The sequence below is a fragment of the Papaver somniferum genome, chromosome 10, assembly GCF_003573695.1.
Source record: "Papaver somniferum cultivar HN1 chromosome 10, ASM357369v1, whole genome shotgun sequence".
Lineage (NCBI taxonomy): Eukaryota > Viridiplantae > Streptophyta > Magnoliopsida > Ranunculales > Papaveraceae > Papaver > Papaver somniferum.
Window position 1 is genome coordinate 123,518,022 of NC_039367.1, and position 24,502 is coordinate 123,542,523.

General features: G+C 35.6%; 1 protein-coding gene across 2 annotated transcripts; it reads left to right on the forward strand.

Annotated features, from left to right (window-relative positions):
* Positions 1 to 21,214: 21,214 nt before the first annotated feature.
* LOC113318033 (GDP-mannose 3,5-epimerase 1-like) lies at positions 21,215 to 24,305 on the forward strand. 2 transcript variants are annotated; one of them, XM_026566157.1, is made up of 7 exons: positions 21,215 to 21,372; positions 22,098 to 22,496; positions 22,624 to 22,717; positions 22,844 to 22,973; positions 23,079 to 23,211; positions 23,559 to 23,766; positions 23,857 to 24,305. In XM_026566157.1, the coding sequence occupies exons 2-7, from the start codon at positions 22,099 to 22,101 to the stop codon at positions 24,016 to 24,018; spliced, it is 1,125 nt and encodes a 374-aa protein (XP_026421942.1). In that variant the 5' UTR covers positions 21,215 to 21,372; position 22,098; the 3' UTR covers positions 24,019 to 24,305. The 2 variants fall into 2 exon arrangements, with proteins under 2 accessions (XP_026421942.1, XP_026421941.1); XM_026566156.1 differs by having other exon boundaries at positions 21,237 to 21,372; positions 22,088 to 22,496; positions 23,857 to 24,288.
* Positions 24,306 to 24,502: the final 197 nt, after the last annotated feature.

Sequence of the window (24,502 nt, forward strand, 5' to 3'; positions counted from 1 at the left end):
TTCAACTGGGCAGTGAGGGGGTTCACAGAGATCCTCTTCCAGTCAGGAGTTGCATGCTCTCTGGGGACTCTGTTCACAAAACCGTGCAGTCCATGATGCAGCATGTATGCGAAATCCTATATTTCTCCAAGGCGCAGCGTCAAGAAATATTTACATCCCTCAATCGTGTTGTGTCGGGCAAGCGACTCTTTCCTGCTGAGGAAGCCATTCCGAAATCCCAACCTCTCTCAGGAAGCGCTGTTGGAAAGTGCAACTGGGGACTGCTGACCACGGCTTACCTAAAGGATGCTGCGTTCGATGACACACTGATTGACGCGGCCTCTGACTTCAACATTGTTACCGTCAAGACTCTGAGAGCTGCAGGAATTTCAAAACATGAGGCTACCCATTCCCCAATCGTGGTCAAAAACCTGGAAGGAGAAGCAATAGACGCCTATGGATACATTAACCTCGAAACTAAGGTGTGAGATGCTCAAAGAATGCCCAAATTATGACTTGATTATGGGGCGCTCGTGGGTACATGGCAATAAAGCAAAATTAGGAGTATCCCCTCTGCCGGTGTTAATACCCGAAAGAATTTCCAACAAGCCATCCAACCTTGAAGATTACATGTTGTCGTATCAACAACTTACCGATGTAACTCAATTACCTGGAGAGAGCCCGTCGACGTTCATCCGTAGATTCCGAACACAACTAAGTCTTATTGAACAACCCTTTCTGCACCCAGTTACTTCTCCTCTCGGCCAGGCATGGTGACTCGGTCCAGTTATCAACCCGGGCGTCACTAAGAGATGTGAATGGGATGCGGGGCCTTTTAAGTGTTTCATCAAAAATTTGGAGGCTGTCTTAGTCGAGAATAATAAACCCAAGAATCAAGTAGCCGCGCAACATCAAAACCCATTCCAAGTTGGAGATATGGTAGTAAAAGTTGCCGCTCAGCCTCCTTCGTCCAACTCCACAGACGAACCATACTTAGTAGCGGAAGTTATTTTTGGAGGTTACTGCAAGCTCATCAATTCCCACGAGTTGGAAGGTGTAGTAATACACGCTCAGTAGCTCAAACCCTTTTAAGCCTGAAAGCGTCACACCGCCTTTTACCTCACAATTCTTCTTAGTATTTCCTTCAGCAATTTCCCTTTTCTTGCAATATTTGTAATTCCTCCAAAATGATTGCGCTGGTTGCATTCATAATTAGGTTTTCGATTTTAATTAAAAGCATATTTATTTCAAAATAAGTTTTCCTGAATCATCCCAAAGGAAAAGTACCCAGCAAATCCAAACTCCCACAAATTCATCACCCATCAATTAAAACCAGAAAAATCAAACCCTACAAAAAATATCTTGTTCAAAAAAAGAAAAATACTGAAGAGGGGACTATGCAAGGAAGAAGATCATCAAGTGGCGGCACGGACACCTTCCTTCAAGAACGTCTGACTTCAACTTTTCCCTGGCGAGGTTTATCTACTTCTCACGACGTGTTTACCAGCTTGTGGCAGCTCACGCTTCTACATACCCAGGCGGCATGTCACGTCCTGTGTAATTTTCAAGGGAAAATCCAATAAGAGGTTGGTTAAATCCTTAACTATTGCTACTGTTTTCCCACTGTTTTGAGTTACTGTTGCCAACGACATGCGAGGCGTTGCTATGGAAGTAGCTAGAGAATGTGACACGTCTACTAGCATTATTGTTGCGCTATTTATGTGATTTGGCTTCCCGTCCGCCGAATCGCTCTGGAAGAATGGAAGAACTCGTTTTTCGCAAAATGGGTTTTGAGATTCTTTCAGGAGATTTTATTCATTCATCCAATTAAAGATATGAAATTATCAAAGCAAAATAAATGAAAGAATATTACTCGGAGAAGCATGGCTCTAGTCACATGAACAAAAAAAAAACTGAAGTATCAAAAGCATCTACAAGCTACGAAAAGATTGTTTTTCTACGGAAGGAAATAACATAACGAAAAACTAGTTATCAATGCCAGCGCCTGCTCCAGCATCCTCTCCAGCGGCTTCCTCAGCATCCTTTCCAGCGGCTTCCTCAGCGCCTTATCCAAAGCCCTCTTCAGCGGTTGCCTCAACATCCTCTCCAACAGTAGTTTCGGCATCCTCTCCAGAAGCCATTTCAGTCTCTGTCTCGTGGGTAACACCGACATCCTTCTCAGAAACTGCTCCAACAGCCTCTTGAGGATACTCTGGTTCATCAACATCAGAGTCGAGGATTATGATACCGTCATGAACAGGGTAATTGAACTTGCTCTCGCCTAGAGGTTTCTTAGGCTCGATCCTTCGCCGCTTCAGTCGAGCATCGAATCTTTCAGCCCTGGCACTGGGTTGCTGAGATGCTTCACCACACTGAGACTTGACGCGATGGAACGCTTCATCATGTCTCCACTTCTCCTCCATGTCAAGCGAAGCCATGAAAGCTTGAGCACGCGTCCGAACAAGGCGTATATGAGTGAGATGCATACCTTGTATAATCCGACGTTCCTCACGGAACAAAAGATCGATTTTGTCTAATACCTCCTCAGATGCAGAAACCCTGGGTTTGTCAACTTCAAAACTTTTCTCCGAAGAATTGGAAGAATAACCATTAGGAGTTCCCATCATATAATGCAGGAAAGTATTATGTCTACATCGATAACCTACGTAATGAAATGAGATAAAAGGAAAACTGCAAGAAGAAATGGAGCAATACCTAAAAATAGATGAACATGATCCTGTGGTGATCGATATGAAAAGAAAAGCTCTAATTGCTCGTTTATATCACACAAACTGATGAAACCTGAAAAAGAAAAACTCTTTACCTATCGTACATGAAGGCTCCAGATACGGGATATCAGATGATTAGGTACATATCTATCTGGGATGACTCACTCACCTGGGCTGTTGATGGAAAGAAACTCGGCGCTACAGAAGCAAGGCCAATGGAATAATGAATAAAGGTGGGCAGCGTCTTTTATGTGCATAGCACTTTGGAAGTCGGGTAGAAGAAGGTTTCTTTTTGGGCCCGCGGTGTCAATGTTCCATGGCACCAATCTCAGGAGCCGAGCCAGAAGTACGCTATAGCAAAGCCAGAGGTATGCCAAGCGCAAGCACCTTGTGGCCAGACCGCCAATGCAAAGATCATAGACTACTCATGCCTCTTGCCAAGGTCAGTCTAATTTTTCTCGGCAATCTCTTCATGGCATATGCCTTGCAAATTTTTTATCGTTGTTTGTCACCATCTCATGCTTACCCCGCAACAATGCCACTATTACGTGCTAAGCAGGGGACTTAATGTTGATGGTGGTTTTTAGTTCAGGGTTAAAATTGTAAAACCTTGCATTTAATATGTCGTTACTCTGCAAAGAGGCATGCCCATGTAAAGTGACGAGTGTTCAACCTCTCCACTGGCGCATTTGTTGAGCAACTCAATATATTCACATGAAATTTATCCAGAATGGTGCATGTAGCAACAATCCCATATATTTTGTAAATTTTGGCACTTTGGCTGTATTATTCAGTTAATATAAGTTTCTTTGAATGCTTTATGTGCTATGTTCCCCGGATGAACCCTTAATATTGGTATGGAATGACAATTTGTGTTCACTCGCAGCAAGGTAGCACGAATTTCCAAGTATCAAGGTTAAGGTCCTTACATAAAAGTATTCAATCGGAAAGCATATTGCTCTCTGACAATAAACTTAAAGAACTTTGTGTCAACACATAAAATTCAATTAATTTTGTGATAATTCACATGATTCAGATATTACCCTGACTAATTTGCAAAAATTAGGGTTTTGCGCCCTGCGCAGTATATTAGACCTTGCCTGTCGAAATTAAGCCTAGGCGAACTAGGCAATTAATCCGCCATGGATTATTATGTGCAAAATCCTATCCACAACCAGAAAACAAGGAATAAAAGGAGCCGCGGAATAGGAGCATCAACAAAGGGAGGTGTGGTCATGCCATAGGCCAGCCGGCGCCACTTGCAAGTGGCCACACCCCATGCTGCTCGAACCGGCCCCTATTTCCCGTTGACCGATCAGGTCGCCTTAAACCCGCCACACTCACATGAGTTGTGGCTGGGCCCATACTTTCCGACCCTATTTCCCATCGACCAATCAGGTCGCTTTAAATCCGTCACACGCACACCAGAAGTGTGTCCACGCCCACGTTCAGTCGGGCCCTCTTTTTAATTAACCAATCAGGTCGCTTTAAACCTGCCACAGTATCAAAAGAGGCAAAGTTGTGCCAATACGCTAATTGGCATGCCAAACATGCCAAACGCGCATGCCGAAGGTGCCCTTCCGCTCTGGCATACTAGTGACATGCCAAACATGCCATGCCTCGCCAAAACGCTATTTGGCATGCCAAACATGCCAAACGTGCCACTTTGCCACAGAAGCATGCCGAACGTGGCAACGTACCATAAATAGCGTGCCAACGTGCTAACCCACTTCTAGTTCGTGGCCAAATGCCATAAAATATTCCAATTAGGGAATTCTAAACACGGCTCTGCCTTAATGGCATTAGTCGGAACTCTAATTTCCAGTCCTTGCCCAATTACGCTACTTTGGACCTACAACATGCCACGAGCCATGTGGGACTCGCCAAACCCTAAAAAACGGCGCCATTCTATAATCACCCATGGCCATCCTTGTGCCTATGGTTATTCCCATATTATGGACTGCCATAATTCCTTTAATGTGGCCATGGCACCGATTGCATAAAGCGCTACTGTGCCGCGGCCATGCTGCACGCGCTAATTAGGGTTTCGATAGGCCAGACCCTAATTTAGCTAAAGTTTCCACGCCAACTAAGTCAAGTAATTCTCCCAAGGCCTTAAGTTTTATATGGCAACAGAGCCAATGTCGCCAGAGCCATATTTGGGTCTAACACCAATATGCCAAAATAGCTGCCACGGCTACGCCAGGCGCCACCATGCCACTGGCATGCCACTATATGCCACTACACCATTGGCATGTGCAAATGACGCCACTGTGCTACCATCAGGCGCCAACAGAATGTGGCCATAATCAATGGCCACCCTTTCTCATGAGTTACGATCTCGGCCGTCCAAATTCGCCACGAAATTGACATGCCTGTGGCAAGTTTTGGGCGAAAACTAAGACAAGCCAAATAGCATCACGTGTTATTATCTTGTGGCAAGTCTCCTGACTTTGACTTGCCGCACATAGCAACCTGCTACATGTTTTCCATGAAAACACTCGAGACATCAAACATGTCACAAATTGGGGAATGCTCATCCGGGTATTGTTCTGGCGGTTTACAGCATGCGGCGTGCAACACACCCATTATTAGAAAGTGTCAGAAAGCAGGGTCGTTAGTGGCGGCAAGAAGTAGTGGGTGTAAACTAACCAGTTTCCTCCATAGTGGGAGCATGGTTTCTGACAGCTACACATAACCCCACTTCTCCATTACTCAATCACTCCTACTTTCTACGAGATCAGAGTGCGTTCAATATGACTTGTATAAATAGGTTTTACTATTTGGACCAAACAACAAGTTTTGGTGAGAACAACAACACAGTATCCAGAAAAATACAAAAGAAGTGATAGCTTTCATTCCGCAAGCCAGTTTCAAATTATGATACAAGTCATAAAACAACCACACCTTCAAAATTAACCATTCTGGTCTCAATACCTTCTTCGCTTCCCTCCCTAAGACCAACCCTTCTCCTTTACTTTGTGACCGAAGTAAGACTAGAATGGCCATTTCTTGGTTTAGGCTAGGATTGTACAGATTGATCTCTCGAATCTAAAGTACTCCAGTGCAGTGCATTTGTTTTAGGTTTAGATTTGTTTCTCATCCACACACCCAAATTTACCAAAACCAGCAGAAACAGTTTTTACCCATAAACAAACATATATATATATATGTTAAAAAAATTCGGGCATTATTGGTACACATTATATTAAAATTTTAACAATTGTAAAGATGTTAAAATCTTGAGTATAATTTCCACTACATCTTGGTCAATATGGAGAGATAGGTGCCATGAGCTTTTCCAAAGGAAAAATTGTTTTCCTAATACTACTGCTAGACTTGCAATCAGGTTGTCTGGAGAAACAACCAATGGTTTACCTGTACATAATGATATTCAATCTGTTAGGGCTACGTCTGAACCATGGCCTGCCCAAGATTATTGTCCTAATATCTGTTATAAAATCTTCACTGATGCTTTTTTTGTTGAATGCGCTACTAATATTAGTATCGGCCTTGTTTTAACTGACTTTGCTGGAAATTACCAGGCATGCAAGATAATCCCTGGACTAGCAAAGAGTGCTGAAGAAGCTGAAAGTCTAGCCATCTTGAAAGCTGTTAACTGGGCTATAAGTAAGGACATAGCATACATTTGCATTCATAGCGATATAATGTCACCTATTTCTTACTTAAAGAATAAACTAGCTAGGTTAGCTGGTTAAGAAGTTATATTTTAGATGATTGTCTTCATTTATCAAATAATTTTAAATTCTTTATAGTCTAACATGTTAAGAGAACATTATTTGGTCTACCAATAGCTGATAAAGCAGCCAAGTTCTGTAGAAGGAATAACTCTGATCAGGAATGGACATCCATTGTTCCCACTTTCCTTTAAACCATGTAAGCTTGATAAGTATTTATAATATATATTTTTTACCTATACAAAAATTTTGAAATTTGAAATTTTGTGTGGCGAATGCATACAGAGTTAGAGAAATGAAACTCTATACTTTTTTTCTTTGTTTAAGCACGGATAAAATTCATGTTATATGGAAAATGTTTTATAAGTGACGAAAGTTGAGTATCACTGATGCGGACACGAATAAATTATCAAAAAACTAAGACGCGGACACGTTATAAAATTAGTGATATTTCTCCCTAAAATGTGTATATTATGAATCTAAGTTCTCAACACTGCTAATAAATTGTTGACAAATGACAACTTTGTATAAGAATAAATATATATACTAATGAAATAATACACCAAAAATTCAGGTATTTTTAATAGACATCAAGAATGTAAAGCACAGTTTGGCTAAGTTAACCTAGATAAAGAGTGGTCAAGATTTGTCTAGGAAGAAGATAAATCTACGGTCGTGCTTTGTTCAACTTAACCGTGATAAATATTTTATTAATTAATGTCCATTAATTTTTCATGATGAATGATTAATTAAATTTTCATTATAAATGTCCCCTTAAATAATCTAATAAATACATACTCCATTCGTCCTAAATTAAGAGTCCGCTTTGACTATGTCAAGATATTAAGGAAATCCTATAAAATATCATGACTAGCCCTTGACTAACCTATTTAATGTTATATTATTATCAAAACTAAATTATTAGCTTAAATTTGATAGTATTATTATTTTAGGAAATATTTTAAGAAAATAAAAGCAAATTTATATTGATTTTTATTATGGAATCCACAATTTAATAAATATTTTTTCCTCCATTTGATTTTGGTTTCCAGCACTAAAACTTTGAGTCTTTGAAATTTTTATTTGAGAGGGAAAAAAATTGAAAATTGAAATTGTAGATTATTTCCTCTTTAGAAATACTCGACCATAGAAAGTTGAGATTTTGTCATAAATTGTTTTGATCCTTTCCCATGTATATAGCCATGTTTCAAAAAAAAGAAGAGATGAAGAGATTAATACAGATGAAAAGGTCATGTATGAATAAAAAGAAGTTTTATTAGGAATTTTATAACTATCCTTAAATTTTTTTATTTAAAAAAAGAATGACAATTAATACAAAGATATTCCGTAGGTTGGGCGTTGTTGTTCGGAAAGGGGTTGGAGCGCAGCTTGTTGCTAGGCTACCAACCAAAGGTTCTGTAATTTTAACTTCGATAATTTAATAAGATAAATTAATAATATATTAAAAAGATATTGAGTAAGTTTTTTTCCTTATATATGGTGATATTATTTAAGATTTTGACATTAAAAATGATTTTAAGGGAAAAGTATGCTTATAAACAGAGCGAGCAGATAAAAATGGACAACCCAAAATAGAAATTAGGACAGAGGGAGTATTTTTATTAACAAATAATTTTACTAAAAATTATATTAATAAATATTAATGGTGGTAGTGGAAGTAGTGGGTGGTGGAAACAGTGGCTAGTGTTTGTGAGTGGTGGAGGCGATAACATTATTAGTGGTGGAAGACATAGTGAGATGGCTGGTTTTTATGGTGGTGGGTGTTGGTGAACAGAGTTAGATAATAATAGTTTTGTGTCTTTACAAAAAGGGAAACATTGTATTGTGAAAGATGTAGTTAGTTGTTTTTAGCACGACCTTTGAGGATGAAAATCAAATATTTCTAGGAGGATACCAGCTCATATAAGACAATATGATCGTGACTGCTGGATCAGCTAAATGGTATCCCTACTATCTATGGTACCCGATTGAATAAATTATGGTTTTTGGTGTTAAAATAAAATTGATTAAAATACAAAAGAGAATATAACAACAACAAAAAATAATAGAAAAAATTAATTGACGACTTAATTTTGTTCAATCTAAACTTTATACATGACGTTTGTGATTAAAAATTTAAACTCGCCCAGATGTGGGGGGTGGCAGCGGTGGTGGTGGGGGAAAGAAGTGGTATCAGGTGATTTTGTGGTGGTGGCAGTTGTTGCTGAGTAATAAAATATTATGTTTATTATGGGCCGCCACAAATTAGTTAACATTATACAGGTAAAGAAAATGTGATTTATCGTCTTAATGATAAAATAAACTTGTTTAAAATAGATGACTATTAAAAAAAACACTAGAATATCGTATTACATAAAAGTGGAAATTTCTAAAAAATCCAAATTTGGTTCCTCTCTCTTTTAGAAACCCACCGTTAAAATGGTGTATATCTGTAGTCCAAAATACCATATGTACGGCTAAGATTAATAGTTTTAGATTGGAATTAAATTTTCAAAATTTATGCAAGACTAATTTAGCCTTATTAATTACATATTATTAACAAATTTATTGGAAAAGAAAATTACCATTTTTTACGCTATAGTTTTTGACGTCCTATTATCTAGGCTTTAGTAACTGACGCCATAAATTTTGACCTAAAGAAAAAAAATCAAAAAACCGTTTCCACATTTAACTCTCTCTCTCCGCCCGTCTCTCAAAGTACTTCTCTGTATATTTCTCCATTTTTAAGAGTTTGGTGAATAATTGAAGTTGAAGACAAACCACACTTATCTTCTGTGCTACTCTATATCATCACCCCTTCACTTATTTTCTTGTCTCAATTCTTCGTAAAGTTTTTCGACATCATTATATCCTGTTTGTTTGTTTTTTATTACTCTAAGGTTTGTACTGAAAATGGTGATTGTTTATGGATATAACTAAAAGATTTAATACTAAGGTGATTTAGTTCTTTCATGATTTGACCAAGTTGAATCTTCTTTTTAGCAAGCTTAAACTCTAAAATTCTAATATTTTCGTGTGATAATTAGATTATTTTTTGATGAGAATTCTAATTAAATTTGAATAATGAAAATTGGAATTTTTCGTGAGTTATATTACTGTTATCACAAAATAGTGAAAATCGAAATTTTCCGTGAGTTATGATAAATATGATTATCACAAAATAGTGAAAATTTAAATTTTCCAAAAGTTATGATAATTTCGATTATCACAAAATGGTGAACACCAAAATTTTCCATGAGTTGTGATAATTGAATTTCGCCCAAATCGGTTTGCTAAAAGCAAATGAGTTATGGAAAGGTGAAGCAAAGAGGATTTGTGCCGGTTCGGATGCTTTGGAGTGTTTAAATATACGACCTGATTTAGTTATGTATATGAATAAAGTCTTTTAGCCCAACTTACTGATTACCCCTTCCTGATTATTATTTTTTTCTATGACTTATTTTGATAGTGTAATGGAATATGTGATCATTGCAATTATCCCAACTCCTGATAATAGGGACATGGGATAACTATATTTTTCACGATATTGTGGATCAAAAAGTATTTTAACCCGAAGTATCGATGATCGCCGATTTCTTTTTGTCTTGTTTCTCTAAGAATTATTTTGAATTAACCAGAATAAAACGTTAATTTAGGAGATCTAACTAATTTTATCTTGTTTGACTTTTCAAAATCAGAAATACCGGATTAATTTTCCTATTTAATTAAAGGTTTAATATGAGTTATTTTTAGGAGTTAATAAGTGAGTTAGTATCACAGAAATCTTTTGTTTCCCTATTAAGGATTCTCCGGAGAATTTCAATTTTCACAGTGCTCTTAAGTGCATAATTGTGTTTTGATAAAAAAAAATTGAAAAAAATTATTTTTTACTTAAAAGATTCCATTTTGGTTAGATATTTTAGTAACGGGCACCTAGCTCAGCTGGTCATCCTCGTCTCCCAAAGTTTCATGCGTTCCAGGAGGTCCCAGGTTCGACCCCTCAATGGCGTAATATTGCAGGAATTAACATGGAAGGTAGAGTTAGCTTGTCCTCCTTGTGACACAATCTCAGTTGTTCAATTAATGTAGTAGTATGTCGTGGGAGCTTAGTTTGTTAGGCTTTCCAACTAGTTTCATGTATTGATCATTATCCAATAAAATATGATGGATTTTAGGAATACGTTTAATGTTAGTTGGAGAATTTTTAGGAGTTAATTAGGTGAGTTGTGTAATAAAAGGTGGAGTTATTTTTGGGATGGTATTTAACATAAGAATATGAGTTATTTTAGGGATTATTCAGTTCATGTTTTTTTATAGTTATTTTCTTTATATATCCTAATTATTAACATTTTAGGTGAAAGGTTATTTTTGTAAATAAATTTTATAATACTTAATTATGGGTTATTCATATATAGAATTTTATTGATAGGTTCTTCATATAAAATATTAAAAAATCGGGCTAGAAAAAAACTTCCCAAAAAGTGCAAATGAAAGGTCCGAGTCAAAATCAGTACATAATAAAACAACTTATTATTGAGTCGTCATGTTACGGCACGGGTTAAATCATACCTAGGTGATCTTTTTTCTTTTCTTGTTTCTTTATTCTGTATTATAAAACAAAGTTTGGCTAAGTTAGTCAACTTAAAAGAGCGATCTTTGTCTACGCTCCCCATTAATAAATCCATGGTTGTGGTTGATCTCATGAATGCACGCATTATGTATTCTCTTCTTCCCATCTCAAAATTAGCAAAGGGGAGAAATTTGATCGACCGTAAATAATAAACATATTTTACCATAAAACTAAACAGTTGATTTTCTCACTCACATCTGGTAGGAGAAGTGGATCAAAAAACCTTAGTTCCCCACTTTTTAGCAAACCTAAATCAGAAATAAATTTGGGAAGAAGAGATAGACTATAAAGAAAAAAGAACTTAAATCCAATAACATACTTCCCCTCGACCTGCTATCCTTGATCATTTGATATCATCCTCGAAATATTTCATATTTGGGTTAATTTATTAATTGTTTTTGGTATCGTCCTCAAAATTTGTTTAAGGAGAAGATAAATCAATAGTTGTTTACGTAAGTGTTTACAAGTGACGTGTTCATCCAATGGTCTTAATATGTATACATCATTATTATCTCATTAATTTCTCATAATAGATATTTTATTAATCCCTCATGATAAATGTCTTATTAATTATGTTAAGATATAACAACTTTGTTAATAATTATATCAATAGATACTGGGGATCGCCAGGATATTGTTTGTGAGTGGTGGTGCATGGAGATGGCGGTAGTGATGTTGGTGGAAAAGGTAGTGGTAATGAGTGGTTATGGTTGTGGTACTGCATTTGATCAATATAGTAATGTGCAATGTATATTCAGTGTCGTTATGACATAAATAACATTATATTATGGAAGTTGTACTTGATTTTTATTGTTAAAATAAGCTTGATTATACTCCCTCCGTTCCTTTTTAATAGGATGGTTTTGTTTTTAGAAAAATTTAAGGAAATTAAGAGAATTAATCATTGAAAGTGGTCATCATGACACTTGTCAGCAAAAGAAGTAAAGTGAAATAGTCCACATGACACTTGTCATCAAAAGAAATTAAGAGAAAAGTGGTCCCAGAAAATTAAAGTAACATTTGACTTTCCCAATTAGGAAACCAATTTATTTTTTTGAAACATTTATTTATAGAAATCAACCTATTAAAAAGGAACGGAGAGAGTAATACAAAAGGAAAAACAATAAAAAATTACGGAATACAATTGTCACTTCACACATAGCCATGACGGGGCCAAAATTCCTCTACAGTGGGATCAAACCAAATTAACAACCATATTTGCCCCATAAAAGCCTGAAATTCCTAAAATTTCTAACAAAATTACACTAAAATATATTAGAATTTAAAAGCAAGAGGGGGTTGGTGCACCATTCGTTCCACATGGCTCTGTCACCGTATATATTAACAACAAATGAACGACACCAATCAAAATTAAAGAAGTTTTTTTTTACTTATTTTCGGGACCGTATCTCGACACGGATCAAGTTCTAGTTCGTATTAAAATAGTGTATCACATATATATGTGATGTCACTGATATGTCTGACACGTAAACGCAACCATCCAAATGTCGGACTCGAGTCGAAGGCCGACATGTGACCATTTTAGAAATCAGCATTTACCTTTAAACCAGTGATCACCCACGCGCTACCCAGGACTGAAGCTATCTAGAAATCAGCATTTAGTCATTTACCCTTTAACTAGTGACTGTTTTAGATCCAACAATCACCGATTTGAAAAGCATATAATTTACGAAAGAGAATCTAAATTATAGAAAATTATATTTCATGAAAAAGACATTTTATATTTGGTTTTTTCACTCATGTATTTTTTAAATTTTTTTTATAGAAAGCAGATTTACCAACTCTCGGTGGCCGATGCAGATTGCAGATTACAGAACACATCACATAATTGAACACCTTACACATGTGATTTTGTAGAAAGAGAAAAAGAAAATAAACTTATTTTATTATCTGAAAATAACTCATTCCGTAGCAATTGGGTTGGGTGTTCTTTTGTATCTGTGTATGGTGGTCCCTACCAATTTGCCGCCAATTCTTTCCATGGTTCTAGCATCGCAAAGGTACGGGCTTCTATCCCCACGTAGTCTCCTAGTTTTCGCTGGTTTGGTAACATACTCCCAAACGGGGTTAATTACCGCTAGCCTACTAGGTATGCGTATGTCTACAACCTTTGCTAAGGGTGGGATTAGTCCAGTCCTATGGTGCCGGCGTTGCCAAAATCCAGTTAAGAAAACATCCCGATTAGATTCTAACATGAAATCCGTCTTAACCTGTGTTAACTGTTAGCTTAGGTATAGTCAGATAATAGGGAAAAATATCGTTTGGTCCTTTTTTAGGTGGTCCCATGTCTGTTTAGTCGTTTGGGAAAACGCCTTTATTGTTTGGTCTATAATAATTTAAAAATATATAACAGACAAAATTACCCTTCCGTGTTAATTTTTACTTATTTTCTTGTAGCAGTTCATTCGTCAAAATGAACTCCTGTTAATTTCTACTTATTTTTTCAGAAAACATATAAACCAGAGTTCATTCCAGAAATGAACTCCATATAAAAACCTAAAAAAACCAGAGTTCATTCCAGAAATGAACTCCATATAAAAACCTAAAAAACCAAAGTTCATTCCAGAAATGAACTCCATATAAAAACCTAAAAAAACCAGAGTTCATTCCAGAAATGAACTCCATATAAAAACCTAAAAAAAACAGAGTTCATTCCAGAAATGAACTCCATATAAAAACCTAAAAAAACAGAGTTTATTCCTGAAATGAACTCCATATAAAAACCAAATGAAACTCCATATAAAAACCTAAAAAAACAGAGTTCATTCCAGAAATGAACTCCATATAAAACCTAAAAAAACAGAGTTCATTCCAGAAATGAACTCCATATAAAAACCTAAACACACAAATCTCCATCTTCTTCATCGATTTCAACAGCAGCAGCAACAAACATCAAATCGTCTTCATCATCTTCGTTTCAATCTTCATCTTCTTTGACAACAGCAGAAAAAATGAAAATCAAATCTTGTGACGAAGAAACACATAAATCTATCGTCGTCTTCATCATCTTCATCGTGTTCATTATCATCTTCAACCGCAAAAGCATTAAAACAGAGAGAAAACAAAGAATCTTCGTCGCAAATCATCGCAAAAAATCTTGTTCATCATCTTTATCATATCTGCAAATCGTCTTCATCATCTCTGCAAAATCATAACCCTAGAAATCACACAAATCTTCATCTTTTATGGAGCAGCAGAAAAAGAAGAAAAAAAGAGAGAGAGAGAAAGAGAAACTAGATCTGAAAATATGGAGGTGAGAGAAAGTAAATCTGAAAATGATTTCCTCTCTCTTGATAATTGAGTATATATCCCTAGGATGATGTAATGGTCCCAAAAGGGTATTTCTGACACTACAATATGACAATTACATCATCCATGACGTCACCCTAGGACCAAACCATAATTTTTAGGACCAAACTATAATATATTTTATCAAAAAGGACCAAACATACAGTTGACTGAGTCCACTGGACTAGACTCATCCTATTATATTATTTCTAGGATTATTAGGTATTTCCTACCTGAAAATACCTAATGGTTTCGGCGTCACCAAATACATTGAATTAGGAAAACATTTCCGGTTAGATCCCAATTAAGAATCCGTTTAAGTTTGGAATTAACGAGGATTGGGATAGAGGCATATATAGATAGTCATGATTAATTAGGAGCTAGCTAGGATCGGTTAATGGGCCGAGTTCGACTTGGTTAGCGGGCTAAGGCATGATCTCAGTTGCCCAACCTAGAGAGATCCAGACCATTGTTGTCGTTGTTGAGATTATTAGTCCTATATTTTCTGGGTTATTTAAGATCCTGCGATTTATAATTTTTAGGGCCACTCCACTCATTGCCAATTGGTTTTGAGTTGGATGTCCATATTCTAATTTGATATCAGAACATGCTATTTGTATCGAGTCATTTGATCGCACCTTTACTCTGCATCACCCGATTTATTATTCACGTGTTAGACCCAACAAGGCTACCCGTGAGGGGACGTGTTGAGATTATTAGTCCCATATTGTCTGGGTTACATAAGATCCTGCAACTTATAATCTTTAGGTCCATTGCACTCATTGCAAATTGGTTTGAATTGGATGCCCATATTCTAACGGTCGCTAGAATATTGATATAATATATAGATTATCTTCTAGTGTTCAACAAAAGTTATTTTATTAACCTTATTGAACCACTTTTCGTTTTCTTATTATGGAAGGGGTAAATACCCGTTCTTTTCATTAATATGAAAATGTATTAATCAGATTTTGACTTATTACATCAATAATCAAAAAAATATTCCCAAATTCAAATGACCGAAAAATGAAATGTTTACTAGAGTATTAATAGATTGATGAGAAGGTTAATGGTCTTTTAATAGTTTCAAACCATTTAAATTATTGATTAGTTTAAAATTTTGACGCTCCTATAAAAAAGTAATGTATCCAAGTTTGCACAAAATTGGTTAAAAAGATCAAAATCAACAATTTCTGGGTGAAATGGACAGTTAGATTTTGATACTGTTTAAATGGACAAAAATGTAAAAATAGGCAGGATGTAACCAGTTTTATTGTGCCCATTTTCAAATATTTTTTCTTATTTTTAATTTACACAGGATGTATCCAGTTTCATCCTTGCTATTTTTTAAATTTAAGCTAGGATGAAATCAGTTTCATTAGGGCTGTTCATGGTCGGTTTTGGTTCGGTTTCTAGCCAAACCAAAACCGAAACCAATATTATTGGTTTCTAAAAATCTAAACCAAACCAATCCATTAACCATTGGTTCGGTTTCCAAATGGTTCTAGTTGGTTTCGGTTTGTCCCAGTGGTTTTTGGTTAACCAATAATTATGTCAAACCAAAAAGAAATACACAAATTTACAGATAAAAAAATCGTAGTTGCCGATAGTATTGGTTTACACAAATATACAGACAAAAAAAAATCAAGAATAGTTAAAGCTTACTCTAATTCTAGAAATCAAATGAAGATATATAATATATCTTAATTTAGATATTGACAAATAAAAAAGAAGGAAGACGGGAAGAAAAAAGTCGAGTAGCAGCAGCTGTAGTTGGGGGTGGAGAAGGGAGGCGGCTGAGAGAAGGAGAAAGAGAAAGAGGGAGAGTATCATAATGAAATATTAGATTTAGGGTTTCTATTTATCCTCTAAATTAATGGATAGAATCTAATACTTTTAAATCGACGGTAGAAATTAATTTTAAAAATTAATCGGTTCCCCAATGGTTTTTGGTTCTGTTTTCAGGTCAAACCAAAACCAAACCAGTAATGTCGGTTTTTCAACCTTTTTTACCAAACCAATCCAAATCTAAATGGTTTGGTTCGGTTTCTTGCTTATTGGTCTGGTTCGGTCGGTTTCCAACGGTTAACCGACACCATGTTCAGCCCTAAGTTTCATCCTTACTATTTTTTTTAACCATTTCACCCAAATTATTTTTTACTCGTCCATTTGAACCGTGATTTAAAAATATTTGGACAAATGACTCATTTTCCGCCAAGTTTATGGGATCAATTTCGGTGTTTTTGATCTTGTTATGAATAAATTGATCAATGGGTCGCCGAAGAGAATCTTTCTTGATTATGTGCTCGTTAATCAAGCAGTGCTACTCAAAGATACCTCTAACATCATGTTTGTTTTTTCCTCTATGTAGAGGCTAATCTCTATTAGCCTCTATATAGTGGTGGGTCCCATTTATTTAGTGTTTGTTTTTTCCACTACCTCTACAAAGATAGAGGCAAATCTCTATCTATATAGAGGAAATCAAATAGCACCAATGAGGTGCTATCTTTGAGCCTCTACCTCTATTAAACCTTCAAATGACTAATATATCCTCGAACAAACTTATAATGTCCAAAAATAATTCCTTAATTTAAAATCTACTCCCTCCGTCCCACTATTAAGTGATCTATTTGAAATTTGCACAAATTTTAAGGCAAGCAAGGAAAAAGAGATTTTTAAGCATTTTTTACAATTATATCCTTATGGATAATAATTAATGAAATTTTAAAATGATTTATCTCTCAAACTACACCACGGATGTTCGCAAACTTTATACCATTGAAAAGCATTTTAAAACACCTACGTAACGAATATAAACATGCCTATCAAATTATGCCTATCAAATTATGCATATTTCTTATATATCTTATAATCAATTAAAAGGGTAATTTTAGAAATATCTCCTTGTTTAGTGATATAGGTCACTTAATGATGGGACAAAATTAAAAACCAAATAGGTCACTTAATGGTGGGACGGAGGGAGTAAAATTTTACATGTTTCAAGAAAAGTGACACTTTCGCCCGTTTCAGAAAAAGGGATATTTTCGCGTTGTTTCAGAAAAAAGTGATATTTTGCTCCGTTGCAGAAAAAGTGACACTTTAGCCCCGTTTCAGAAAAAGTGATACTTCCCCCGTTTCAGAAAAAGTGATACTTTCACGCCGTTTCAGAAAAAGTGATATTTTCGCCCCGTTTCAGAAAAAGTGACCCTTTCGCATGCTTCAGAAAAAGTGATACTTTCGCGCCGTTTCAGAAAAAGTGATATTTTTGCTCCGTTTCAGAAAAAGTGATTTTTTCCATGTTTCAGAAAAAGTGATATTTTTGCCCTGTTTCAGAAAAAGTGAAATTTTTGCCCCGTTTCAGAAAAAGTGATATTTTCGTTCTGTTTCAGAAAAAGTTATGTTTTTGCCCCGTTTCAGAAAAAGTGATTTTTGCCCTGTTTCAGAAAAGGTGATTTTTTTTTCCGTTTCAGAAAAAGTGATACTTTCGCCCGTTTCAGATAAAGTGATACTTTCGCCCATTTCAGATAAAGTGATACTTTCGTCCGTTTCAGATAAAGTGATATTTTTGATCCGTCTCAGAAAAAGTGATATTTTTACCCCGTTTCAGAAAAAAGTTATACTTTCGCTCCGTTTCAGAAAAAGTGAACATCTTTGGTTGTATTTTCTAATACATTTTTTTCCTTTTGGAATTTTTGAACATCTTTGGTTGTAATGGATATTCATGGATTTTTTGAATATTATAAGGGTAAAATGAGAAATATATAAAATTGGGTACACAATATAGAGTTGTTAGATAGTGGTCAAACAAACATGATTTTAAGAGAGATTATATAGTGATATTTATATAGATACCTCCTCTATATAGAACACTCTACCTATATAGAGGAAAAAACAAACGTGTTGTAAGTTTATTAAATCGTTCTTACAAAATATGGGAAATGACAATCATGAATATTAATTAATTTATAATGAAAAAATAAATTCATTTATAACCACTAAGAAACATTTGCTTTAACCACTATTAACACAAAGGTTTGCTTACGCCACTGATACTATATCCACAAGGGGATAGATGATTTCACTGGAATTGGGGCAAAGATTACAAGTGTTCTTCGAAATTTATCCAAATATCTTGTTAGACAATGAGCATACATACAACTCTCTCCACCTTATTTCTTCGGATATCTTCAAATTCTTAAAACATTACACGAATTCTTATTTTAGGGTTCAAGGTTAACGGCGAGACTACACTGGTCGTATTTTTGCTATTTCGTGGTCCACCGTCAGTTGTTTTGTTCCTTTCATTACCCAAGCAGGAGCCACCCCTTCACAGTCCCCCGAGCTCTTTTTTATCTCTTCTTAAGACCTATTATAATGAATGCTTAGCGTATTCAAGTGGAATCTGCTAGAGACTTTTTTACCTACAACAAGGATTAAAAGCTTTGTCTCATCTTCAAACTTAACCATCCATGACTTACTCCTTTCCATGTGGCGTCATCTTGGAGAAGTGGATAGATACCTCGTGTGAAACGTGAAATTAAGGATTCGACCTCATACTTCACGTATCCTTTTTCTTCCATTCTTTTACGCGCACATATGTTTTCACTTGTCCAACAGATATTTCATCGTTATATCATTGACACAATGCACTAGTGATTCTAGTTTACTAACACCTCAATAATAATTATAAATTTGAGCACATGAGCTATCGTCTTAAAACTACTAAAAATATGGATTTTCGACTTTTTTGAGTTTGGAATTACGTAGGTTCCTCTAAAATCAAATAGTCCTATGAAGTGTGGCTATGGTTCGTTGTATCGGGTATCGACATTGTATCGATCCGGCTCATTGATATAGATATGATACGTTGGAATCGGTGATATAGATTGAAACTGACCGTCAATGACCGTTATTGGCCGACACAATTTTACCTTCAATTAAGGTATTGTTGTTTTACATCATATTGCATTTGTATCTATTGAATATTTAATTACACTTTTTGAATATCTATTGAATGTTTATTCTTCCTCCGATTTAATCGGATCTTATTCATACATGTCTTTGTCTTACTCCGGCAATTCTTCTCTTTTTCTTGTCGGATTTCTTGTATTGTCCTTTTACGATATGTTCTTGTTACTTCGTATTATCTTATTATTGGAATTTCAGTGAAAAATTATTATGTGAGTGAAAAATTGGTTTTGGAAGTTTATATTTCAAGAGGTGTGTTTAAAGGTCATGCCTTTTCACCATAAGACACTTAGTGCACACGTGTTATGGAGAGTCACCATTAGACATGGTGAGTCATCTATGGATGAAAAGACACCTTGTAGAATCATTATTGACTCTATATAAACCTATCTCCTAGTTTTGTTTTTAGACAAGTTAGAAGAGAACAAAAAAACAAGTTTTGAAGTCAAGAGTCAGAGTCATTTAAGAGCACAGTAATTGTCAACATTCGTTGGCCTAGTAGTATTGTAGTGCTACTTACTATAAGGCGTGATCGTTGTATCTTGGAAGGCTACGCCCAGAAAACCATAAGCACCGTATGCGGGAGTATTAGTCTTTAAGGAAAGAGTGATCCTCGCCTCGATCAATCAATTCGATAAGTATTCTAACTTTTACTTTGTTAATTTTAGGTTTGCTGCATTGTAGTGAGTTTCGAGAAACCGAAGCCGAATCAGTTTTCGCCAACACTTATTTTTGATCTTAAACTCAGTGTAACTTCGAATTTTTGTTAATGAAAAGGTTCCTTATTTATCAAAAAAAAAAATATATATCTATTTTGAAATTTATTTTCAATATATTAACGTTTTCTCTTAAGAAAACAAACAAAATAGAGTTGACTGAGTTTTCAAATCTAAAAGATATTGCAATTCAGATAGATTATTTCATCAGATTATTCTGAGCATATTTCGTTGATAGAAAAACCCAATATGAATTTTAGAAGCAAATAACAATCAGAAAATGGGTCATTTGTCCAAATATTTTTAAATCACGGTTCAAATGGACGGGTAAAAAATAGTTTGGGTGAAATGGAAAAAAATAAATAGATAGCTTAAATTTAAAAAATAGCAAGGATGAAACTGGATACATTCTGTTTAAATTAAAACTAAGAAAAAATATTTGAAAATAGGCGCGATGAAATTGGTTACATCCTGCCTTTTTTATATTTTTGGCCATTTAAACAGTATCAAAATCTAACTGTCCATTTCATCTAGAAATCGTTGATTTTAGTCTTTTTAACCAAGTTTGTGAATACCAATCCATTTTATCTCTTTCAAATTGGTGGAAAACTTATAATCTTTACTTGTATTTTGTATTTTGTATCAGTAAGTATAGTATTGTATCCGTGTCTCCATCTTTCCTTCTCCTTTCAAGGCAAAAAAATTCAGTACCTCGTGATCGTGTGAATAGGATGGACTATTGTCGGAATTGGTGAGAAATGCGTAAACCCCAACATTCACACCTACCTGACTTGAACGGTACTGGTCGGCACGGTACAAATACGATCTATATCTACCGAGAAACTCAGAATCTTGAATCAGTGTGCCAATGTTGAATCAGTGTGTCAATAGACACAGATAGAGATGGGTATTAAACTGATATGACAGGCCCAACCATGGGTGTTGTGTGGCATAATTCTGGCCGAATTCGTATTTTACACAAAATATGTATCGTTTTCCTTCTGCTTTTATTTTCCAGTAACTTTTGATGTGGGTCCCGAAGTCAATTATTGGAAAAGTGATCTGGTACGAGTCAAAAAATAATCCAACGACCGAAACAGAGGATTACATGTTTAATTTAGGCGTACGAAGTATCTTAACTTACCTCTGTGAAACCTTTTCCTCTTACAGGGAGGAAAAGAAAATAGAGTCCTTGGAGGAAAATGGATTTAAATGGCTCCCTAATATCTATAAATACCCAGAACCGTGAGAGGTGGGATCCCATTCAATTTTCTCTATACCAATAAAAATCTTCTTCTCATTCGTTTCCTCTCGCTGTGAAGTTCTAGCTTTTAATTCAAAAGGTAAAACCTTAAATCTTTCTTTAGATTTCTCATTCAAATTTGAACTCTGTTTTTTTGTGTTTCTTCGGGTGATTATCATCAAATTTGTGTACTAGATTTCTTTTTTGTTGGATTGATCTAGAATTACAGAGATTTTGAGTTGTGGGTTCTGTTTAGATATATATATATATATATATACTCCTATATTTTTTTTATTTGAATCATATACAAGTTCAAGGATACTCTGTTTTTCTTTCAGTTATTATTATTCATTTATTTTTTTCGTCCAAATTTCCTCATTCCCTAGTTTTCACGCTTAGATTTTATTGTTTGAATATAAAAAAAGTGTCTTTTATGTTTTTATACTGGTAATTCATCATGGGTTTGTTTTTGTTTCTCTCTATTCGTTTAGTATTCGATCTAGTTTCTGATGGTACTCAACCCTACTTTCCGGTGTAACGTAAACTCGTGCGTGAGCATGCCAGGTTTCACAAAGATATTCATGTTTTTTACATTTTCATGAATCTTTCTATTTTCTCCATCTTTTCGGGGATTTATTGTGAGCTCAATCATGTATGATCCATAGATTCTGGTCAAGATTTCATGTGAATTTGGTGGTCCTTTATGATTCTTCGGTTTGCAAGTGATTAAGCTGTGTAGTCTATAGTCAGTTATTTTGTCATACAGTATGGATGCATTCAGATTTTTTTAGATATTTGACATTCTGATTTGTTAGAATTTTGCAGAATGGGTGAAATCAATGGTCAGTACACTTACGAAGAATTGGAAAGGGAACTTTACTGTCCAGCAGAGAAGCTCCGAGTTTCTATCACTGGAGCTGGTGGTTTCATTGCTTCCCACATTGCCCGTAGATTGAAGAGTGAGGGTCACTACATTATTGCCTCTGACTGGAAGAAGAATGAACATATGACTGAAGATATGTTTTGCAATGAATTCCACCTTGTGGATCTTAGGGTTATGGAGAACTGTTTGAAGGTTACTAGCGGTGTTGATCATGTTTTTAACCTTGCTGCTGATATGGGAGGAATGGGTTTCATCCAATCTAACCATTCAGTCATTATGTACAACAACACTATGATTAGTTTTAACATGCTCGAGGCTGCTAGGATTAGTGGTGTCAAGAGGTATGTCGATTGGTTATCAAGTTTTGGTGCCAAATTTATATTAGAAGTATAATTTTACTCCATGAGAAAATCTAGGTTCTTAAGTATGTAAATTAGAAAACTGACTTGTTTGTGCTTGTTCACGCAGGTTCTTCTATGCTTCAAGTGCTTGCATCTACCCTGAATTTAAGCAGTTGGAGACTAATGTTAGCTTGAAGGAGGCTGATGCTTGGCCTGCTGAGGTTTGTTACTAAAGAACCCCAATGAGGAAAATATATAATATGAAATTGAGAAAAGCGAAGAAGTAATCGATTGCTCATATTCACTTTGATCACCTTATTTATGGCTGTGTTTGGTTTTTATTTTAGCCACAAGATGCTTATGGACTGGAGAAGCTTGCAACAGAGGAGTTGTGCAAGCATTACACCAAGGACTTCGGAATCGAGTGCCGTATCGGAAGATTCCACAACATTTATGGTCCCTTCGGTACATGGAAAGGTAGGAAACTTATTGTTACTGTTGATTTATATTCTTTTTGCCTTTATCCGCATTATCCTTACTAATTGGTTTGAATATATCCTCATTGTGGTTTAAATACAACAGGTGGAAGGGAGAAGGCTCCTGCTGCTTTCTGTAGAAAGGCACAGACATCCACTGAAAGATTTGAGATGTGGGGAGATGGTCTACAGACCCGTTCCTTCACTTTCATTGATGAATGTGTTGAGGGTGTCTTGAGGTAAATAATTAACAAAGCCTCGTAATTATCGTCTTAAAGCTCTAGTATTAGGCTCATGAGTTAAATTGAACTACAATGTTTCCTTGAAAGACCTTGTATGTAAATGTGTTGCTCACGAATACCAGTTTGCATTTTATGATTAAATGCGTATCGTTATTGTTATCCCCTTATGGTCAAAATTTTTTCCACTGATATAGAAGTACTGCATTGGGGAATTTGGAAATTCTGATTACTTTTAGAGATCATATTAATTGAATTTCCAAAAGGGGATCATGCATTGATCTTATCAAATTTGAAGTTCTGGCATGTAAACTTAGTAAACTGTGATCTAAACTACTTCTATATAGGTTGACAAAATCGGACTTCAAGGAACCAGTGAACATCGGAAGTGATGAGATGGTTAGCATGAACGAAATGGCTGAGATTGTTCTTGGCTTTGAGAACAAAAATCTTCCCATCCATCACATTCCTGGACCTGAAGGTGTGAGGGGTCGTAACTCGGATAACACGCTGATCAAAGAGAAGTTGGGATGGGCACCAACCATGAAACTGAAGGTAACATTTCAAGAAGCAATTGGCTCTAATCTTTCAACTTTTTTCAGAAAATCTCCACCTCTTAACTCTTTCTTATTTTAACTTTTGTAGGATGGGCTGAGGTTTACATACTTCTGGATCAAGGAACAGATTGAGAAAGAAAAATCCCAAGGAACCGATATGTCCGCTTATGGATCATCAAAAATTGTGGGGACACAAGCACCTGTTCAACTTGGTTCGCTTCGTGCAGCCGACGGGAAAGAAGGCCTTTGAAAGAAGTGAACTAGTATTTATTTGCACCTGAGAAGTAATGTCCTGGGATCTATATATGTATTTTCGTAATGTTTTCAAACCATATTTGCGGTATGGAAACAGCAACTCAGATTGCAATTTAGTTTGTGAGTTTCCTGTTATTGTTGCTTTTCCGTATATAAGTAGGGATGTTCTTTACTCTTGTGCATTGCTCAAGCTTTTGGGCTGAGCTTTTATTTCAGGATGATGTAATGTGGAAGTAATATATCCTTGCTTTCATTTTGGGTGCTATTTAATACTTGTTCCTACGTTGCATATTTCAGTCCTGTTTTCTTTTCTTCAATCATCTCCTCCCAAGTAAGTAGGGAACTGGTAATCATCCCATGTCATGTTATAGTTGAATAACATGACGAACTCATTTTAGTAAATATTGCAAACATGATCTGGTAGGTTTTACTGTTTGCTTTCACTTCCAAACTCAATAAGAATGTTTCTGAAGTGGATG